The sequence below is a fragment of the Nestor notabilis genome, unplaced genomic scaffold (genome assembly GCF_000696875.1).
Source record: "Nestor notabilis isolate BGI_N333 unplaced genomic scaffold, ASM69687v1 scaffold20311, whole genome shotgun sequence".
Taxonomy (NCBI): Eukaryota; Metazoa; Chordata; class Aves; order Psittaciformes; family Psittacidae; genus Nestor; species Nestor notabilis.
In genome coordinates, this window is record NW_009916356.1 from 38,660 (window position 1) to 46,348 (window position 7,689).

Sequence of the window (7,689 nt, forward strand, 5' to 3'; positions counted from 1 at the left end):
ATCTCTCAGCCTTCCTCCAGCATGTACTTGCCTTCTATTCTTTGTCAGATATAAGGTGCCCACAGACAACTTTCTATAGCCATAAAACCACATGACAGCAAGAGTAACACTATCTAAAAAACTGGGCTTATTTTCCATGGAAATTCAACTTCTTTGCTCAGCATACCACATTTACTCTTAGATTTCTGTTGTCAATCAAGTGTGTGGGTTGTATTAATTCAAGATATCTTACAATACATCCTTACAATGCTTGAGATAGGGAGTCTTTCATCACTGCTCTATTTCACAAACTACTCAAGTCTCCCCTTGACTTCCAAAATATAAAAACCCCAATAAACAAATACCCTATGGCACAGACGAGCTTGGGTTCCTCTAACATGGACCAACCCTTTCAAATCTTCTTGCTTCACACCTGTCAATCTCCTTCCTACACGAGTAACGTTCATTCTTCTAACCTCTCCCTGTAGCACATGGGCAGGACATGTACAAGTGTACTAGCCAGAGTGCACACAGGGGATTAAGTACATCACAGTGAAATATCACACTGTCTCTTCAGAAATGCTGACCAAAATCTTACATCTCATTCATTATAAAAGTCATGGAGATTTGTTAATTAAGTATTTTGATTGCAGGGGTGTTAGAGAAGCAGGACCAGAATGAGTGCTGTAAGGAAGCACACAGAGAGTGCCAGGGCAGTGCTGGTTGCTGGGCCTTTCAACACCTGGATGTCACATCTGTTCCACACATCCTTTACTGAACTGGAGGGCCTGGAGAATTAAAGTTAACAGAGCCCCTGGAAGGCTGATGTGAGAAGTGAAGGTGCACTAGGACACAAGTGAAAACAAGTTCCAACTTTGTGGAGGAGTGAAGCCAAACTAAAGGAATCTATACAAAGATGAAAATTCAACTACAGATTCAAGAAAGTTTTAGATCTGAGCTTCCGGTTTTGTTAACAATATGGTGTCTTGGCTTTACTTGTTTGTGTGGTAGAAAATCTGTTCTGTGTTTTCATGGGTGACAAAGTTAAAAGGAAATATATGACATGACAATTTTTCTTCTTGATTTTATATAGGTAGCATGAATACAATCACTGTTGTCTGGGAAACAGGCAAAGAAAAATGAATCCAATTCAATGAGGTGGCTGCATGATCACAACACTCACACAATATTCCTATATATATGCAAATATATGTACACATTGATGCTTACCAAGGCATAAGCCGTCCAATTTTTGTCCATCTACTTTTGCTAATAAAAAAGCCAGCAACAGGATCAGTAACTGCACCTGAGGCTTTGCCAATGAACAGCACCAAAGAGGCATGAAATGGAGTTATCTGAAAGTACAGATAGAATACTGTAAACAATAGCCATTGCTTCACAACACAATAAAACAGCATAAAGCAACTTTCCAGAAAAAAACAGAAGTGTTTTAAAGAATAATGAGAGTTCATTTACAAAACAGTCTGCTGCTGTCATACAAATTACTATTGATTATCCATAGCAAGCAAGTAAGACATTAGGACAGGCACCATGCAAGAAGGGATTAGAAGGGAAAAGTGCAAGGAAGGACAGATTATGAATGGGTTTAGAACAAGGAAAATGAGTCAGATAGTCAAATAGTAGACTAAAGTCCTAGTTTAAGTCAAGAAACCTGTCAGAGTCCCTCTGTCATTATCCCCTCACCTTGTTCTCCACACAGCCTGATTTCCCCATGTGTTTATCTTGACCTAATCTAAACAAAATCAGAGGGAGCTATTCACATGCATACATGTTTTTCCATCTCCTGAGATTACCAACAAGGCTGCCAACTGATGGCATGTGGCTGTGGCAGAGGTGGTAGCACAGCAGACTTTATCCTCTTAGAAATGAACTGTGACAACCAAACTGCATAAGGCACATCTGTTCAAGTCTAAGTTGCCAGCACATGTCCAGCAAATCTCACTTGAAAAATGTTCACAGGTTACGTAAGAATAAAATGGCCAAGTAGAAAAACCTCTGAAGTTAACCCAGGAGGATCATACTTGTGGCTATATAGAAACAGAGTTTATCCCAGGCAATGTAGTTATTTTTCCTATATATCTGTAGACAGCTTAGGAACTCATACCATACGATAGTTAAAAGGGTGGGTTCTCTTCCAAGCATTCAGTTTGTGCCACTGAAACTACAGGCCTGAAAAGTGTCATTGAGAACTATATAAATATGAATGTCCCTCAAATCAACTAATCAGAGAGACTGCTGAAACATCCTATGCATCTTAAACAGTGACAGACAAACCCTCTTCATCTATATGCTTCTTCATGCTATCAGTACTCTGACGCAGCAGGAAGCCTGGTGAATGTCGCTGATAGAACACCAAGCTTGACCTAGAATCTCCTGCTTTTCCATGAAGCTTACTGCCTCCTAGGCAGCACCACAGAGCTTCCAGCTAGTGCAGGTCCCTGTGTGCAGGATTTGCTGTAGGTATTCCCTCAGAGGTGAAAGAAGAAAGCAATAATCTCTGAATGTCCTGCATGGCCTTTATAAAAGGCAGGTGCTATGTGCTTTTGTAATCACACCTGTTAAATTTGAGCCTAAACTAGCTGACATTGTAGGGGCAGCCAAACTTCCTGACACCACCAGATCCAATATGCACACTCTGCACTGGAAAGCTTATGAATAAGGAAGGATTGGGAACGGTAGCCTCCAGCAGGTAAATGACAGTGCCCATCTGAGCATCCTATTGCTGCAGTGTAGGACAGCACCGGGATGAGCACTGGGCTGTGTCCCACAGCAGTTTACTGAGGTTCATCTCATCCACCTTTTCCAACCCCCCTGCCATGGGCAGGGACACCTTCTGGTAGATCAGATTGCTCAAAGCCCCATCTGACCTGGCCTTGGACACTTCCAGGGGTGGAAGCGTTGCCATTTTTATCAAGTAAGTCACACCTCAGCTTCTGATATCAGACTTTTATAGGAAAACCATAAAGCAAATCTTTTGGACACCTCCGCTCCCCAAGTCACAATATCCTGTCTTTCTACATCTTAAACAGCAAAATGGATAACAATATCTGATCCAGAACCTCTCATTCTTTACAGTAAATAGTGTCATCAGTGCTGAAAGCCACTCATGTAGTTTCAGCTACAGCTGTTCTCACTGTCCCTGCAAGTTGGTCTCATGTCCCCAGAATCCTTTTTTCTATCCTATGTTATTGTTTAATAAATAATAAATTAAAAAGTTATTTATTAAACAATAAATATATATTGTTCATATAGTTATAATGCAGACATACACGACAATCCAAAACAGTAAAAAATGCTTATGGATTGATTTTCTTTCTCTTCTATCCTGAAATCTAGCTGGAGCAGCTGAAAGTCAGATGAATGGGATGACTCCTACTGCTTTGTTTTACCAGGTCTGCTTCTGCACAAGAAAGCCACAAACTCCAAGAACCTCCAGGAAAGATAACTCAGCTTTCTTTGCAAAGAAATTATCTTAGACATACCAAAAGAAATTTATGTGAAATTATGTTGGCTACTGGATGCAACTGCAGTGATTTTTAACTAAATCAAATTTGCAAAACTTCACAACCTCAACATGATGCTGTTAATGTTTCGGATGTCTCATATATTACACTGACTCTTGACAAAGAGAACTGCTTATTCTCATGTTTGCAAGTGTGTGAGCTCTGTTGTGCCTAAAGCTCTACTAATGATCCCAAACTAAAAGAAAGTAATGGCCAGTTCATGACAGAAAGGAAATTAGTGAAAAAGAGAAAAAGAAATGTATTTCTCTACAAGTTTATGCAGTTTCCAGGATGCTGAACAGCTAGAGGCAAAAATACAAAAACAATTTAAAAGCCTTAATAGCTAGTTCACCTTTTATCATTCCAGCAACATTGTTGACAACATCAGAACTGAGGTAAGTCTACAATATATCAAGGTTTCTTGTACTACTTACGTGGGCTATATCTAGCAGGTAGATCTGGAGGAAGAAAGCAGCAGCACTCCCTGCCACTTTATTTGGGGCACCTCCTATTGCATAGCATATTTTGCTGCAAATTGAGAGCCTGTAATCCTGTTTGAGATGAAGCAGAACAAATGGTAAGAAAAAACAAGGCACATGAGTTAAAAGCTACAGAAGTTAAAAGGTTAAAGTCTGTAGTTAACTACAAATTCATGTATTCGCTTCACAGGTATTCCACTAATAAATCCATACGTCCTCAACCCCTATCATCAACAGGCATTTGGATGCTCATTGCTTAGCTTTTTAATGGGTTTCTTCCTTAATTCAGTGCCTAAAAACAGATTAGTGTTCCTACAAGGGAATCTAGGCTTACCTACCTTATTCTCACAAGCGATTAAAAAGAAACAAGTCTACAAACAAGCAAGAAGCAAAGATGCGCATATACTGTTACACTATATTCTGAGCTTAGTTTTGTCTTTGGCTGTTTAAATCAGTTTTTGCTAAAGACTTTTTTTACATTTAAAAAAATTAATTTCTTATATTAATCTCTCAGACCATAATAACTGATATGCACTCTCATAATTAGACAATATTCATAGAAGGGAACTTCCACAGTCAAATGCAGACTGAATAGATCCCAAATATTTGTACTCTGTTCCTTCCTAGAATCAGAATGCTTTGGGTTGAAAGGGACCTTAAAGCTCACCCAGTTCCAAACCCCTGCCATGGGCACGGACATCTTCCACTAGAGCAGGTTGCTCCAAGCCCCTGTGTCCAACCTGGCCTTGAACACTGCCAGGGATGGGGCAGCCACAGCTTCTCTGGGCAACCTGTGCCAGGGCCTCACCAGCCTCACCATAAAGATTTCTTCCTTATATCCCTCTTTCAGTTTATAAACCACTGCCCCTTGTCCTTTCAATAGCTAAGGTCAGGATAACACAGAAAAAGTAAATGCCTCTATATACAGCGTACACAATTCCAAAATATGTTTATAACACAAAGAATGTTAAGTTTTTAAGAATTACCTTTATTAAAGTTGTGGTACAAGAAACAGTCAACTAAGATCTAAACTTACAGGCTGTAGGCAGCACTCCTGTCTTCACACCAGTTTCATGATTAGAAAATTTACAATCTTAATACATCTTTCAAAAAGCCACACACCCCCAGGATGCTGCTCAACTACCTTCTGAATCACATTCTCAGATCACCTTAAAGTTAATACTTTGGTCATAGCAGTAAGTGAGTAGGTAAGTTTTCACTAATTTTGTTTATGAACGTTATTTACAGGCTCAAATAAGCTATCAGATAACACAGACTACAGAGGCGTTGTGTTGTCAGGCACAGAAATGCAGGATAGTTCATGAACTTCCTAAAATGGAGGTTACATCCTGATCACTGTTCAATGCCTGTTTTCTTTTTATTTTGCCTAATTACTTTTGGAACTCATTCGGATATTACGTCATAAAGCACCATGGCAGTTCTATGCATGATTGATAGATACCATGAGAGGAAATGTTACTGCATTCGCTGCAGATCCTCTGCCTAGCAATATAACTGAATGCCCCCGAGTTTCTATCTGCTGAAGAATAATCATTCAGAGACTACATTCTGGTGTCACTTTCCAAAAGCAGCAGCCCATAATCTATTTTGACTCTCCACATTGAAGTTATATGGGAATCACTATGTCTTCTACCTCAGTATCCTATGAGACAGTGGTAAAAATTAAGGTAGGTCTCTGTACCAGTGAAGCTGGTACATTTCCTTCTTTTTAGCTTCCTGGGCTTACATGTAAGAGTAGAAAAGATACACGTGGCAGCTGTCCATTACAGATCTAGAGGATTCAGCCCCCAGCCTTGGTTGGTTTTACATGATATTGCTAATAAATGACACCAGAAACTGTCTTGAGATGGATAGCATCACATCTGTGCAGAGCAGCGTGGTCACTGGCAGTCACTAGCCATGAGCAGCTAACAGGGTTTTTCTCTTAAGGTTGAACTTCCCTGCTGCATTGCTTCCTCACGCAACGGAAATTGCTCGATTTCTGTGAAATCCAGTGAAAGCTTTTTCACTTGTGTAAGTTTGACAGTAAGTACTCAGAAATTCATTGAAGATCTTAAAGTGTAGGCAGCGGTCAACTAAGGAACAAAATACGAAGTATTTACAATGTAAATTTTGTTTTGAGACCCCTGTGTTGTAGTTGAATGTTAACATCAAACTGCTTCTACAAGCTTTAGAAGAAACATGAAAGGAGAGAGTGGGAGGTAAGAGAAAGTAAGGTCAAATTAAATTATTATCTTTTTTTGTTCTCAGATTAACTTGACAGTTTTGTACTTCTACTTGCCCCCATCATATCAAAGTTAATTGTGTTTTAAGGTAAACCAAGAAAGCACAACAGTCAGGACGTTTGATTTTGCTCTTAAATAGACCAGTAAGTTTAAACATTGTAATAGAAAATTAATGCATCTCATAGACTGTGGTTTCCTTATTTTTAATTGTCTTGTAAGTTAAAGCCATATTTTTGTTGCCTGTAAATGTTCCCTTCCCCAACAGAACATAAATTGAATACAGTGGTTATAACATACTATCTTATTTCTAAAGAAAGTATTTAAGCACATTGAAAGCAACTCTTTGCAACTGTGTGAACTCATTGCATGCACATTATGGGCATAGGGAACAGCCCTATTTTGTCCTAAGCTATTATCAGTTGAGTCCAGAACTGAACCAACAAGTAATTTTAAAGCAGTAGAAGAGAGAGCAGAAGAGAGAGCAAAACCTGTGACTCACAGATAAACGCTAGTCTAGGTTTATCTGAGAAACAATGAAAACATAGCTAACGAGGAGCAGCTTTGGAGTCAGCTTTTCTCTCAGTGTAGAATTAACACTGGTAATGTTTCTGTTCTGTGAGTGACCATGCAACTAACTTGCCTCAACTCTGTGTGTGACAGTCACAGGCAGCACCCCGGGTCCCTCATACCAAGTATCTTGAGGACTGTTCAGGTTTCTTAGTGACATCAGCCCACCCCTGAGTAGAAGAAATGACAGGAGCAGGGCTTGGGTGTAGACTCCTATAAAGGGCATGAACAAGGCAGGATAGAGTGGTTCTTTCCCAGGATACTCTTCCGGCTGCCAGAAACCTAGCACTGAGGAGCTCTGTGAGCCAAAGATGGCATATCTCTGTTTAAAAACCTTCAGATTTCTCCCATGAATTCACTCTCTGAGACTTTCTGAACACAAAAATTCAAGCCAGAACAACGTGTGCCCACAGGGTCTGATGAGCTCCATGGCTTGAATGCCCTCCACCACATTGTTAGGTTACCTCAGTCCCTCTGTTTTGAAGCTGCCCCTTCCCAGTTTGACCAGATGCCCCCTCAAGAGCCGCGGAGTGAGGGGGGGTCCTCACTCACCTCTCACCTGCCTCTCCATTCCTGTCTCGGCAAGCACCGAGCCTGAAGAGGAAGCATTTAGATACTCTCTTACTCGCAACACACATCTGCAAGTTCCGAGTTGATGAGGCTGCCTGAGGAGAGCGACCCCCTCCCGCCCGAATGCACCCCATCCGCCTTGATTGGAGACACGGCCCCGGAGGGAAATGAGCTTTATCCTGCCACCGAGAGAGACAGTAAGTATCACACAGTGCACTTGAGGGACAATACCAGAGTTACACGGAGCTGTCTGGTGAGAAAGAAGGGTGGTGGTAAGGGCTGAAGAGCTATTTCAGGTACCCGGCTGAGACATGCTGCGCCGCG

At 40.8% G+C, this 7,689-nt stretch overlaps 1 protein-coding gene across 1 annotated transcript in view; it reads right to left on the reverse strand.

Annotated features, from left to right (window-relative positions):
- MFSD2B (major facilitator superfamily domain containing 2B) overlaps positions 1-7,366 on the reverse strand; it is a 31,517-nt gene extending 24,151 nt beyond the window's left edge. Inside the window, 4 exon segments of the mRNA XM_010024543.1 lie at positions 1,210-1,334; positions 3,938-4,054; positions 4,321-4,353; positions 7,355-7,366. Of these exon segments, the coding sequence (XP_010022845.1) occupies positions 1,210-1,334; positions 3,938-4,054; positions 4,321-4,353; positions 7,355-7,366 (287 nt within the window).
- Positions 7,367-7,689: the final 323 nt, after the last annotated feature.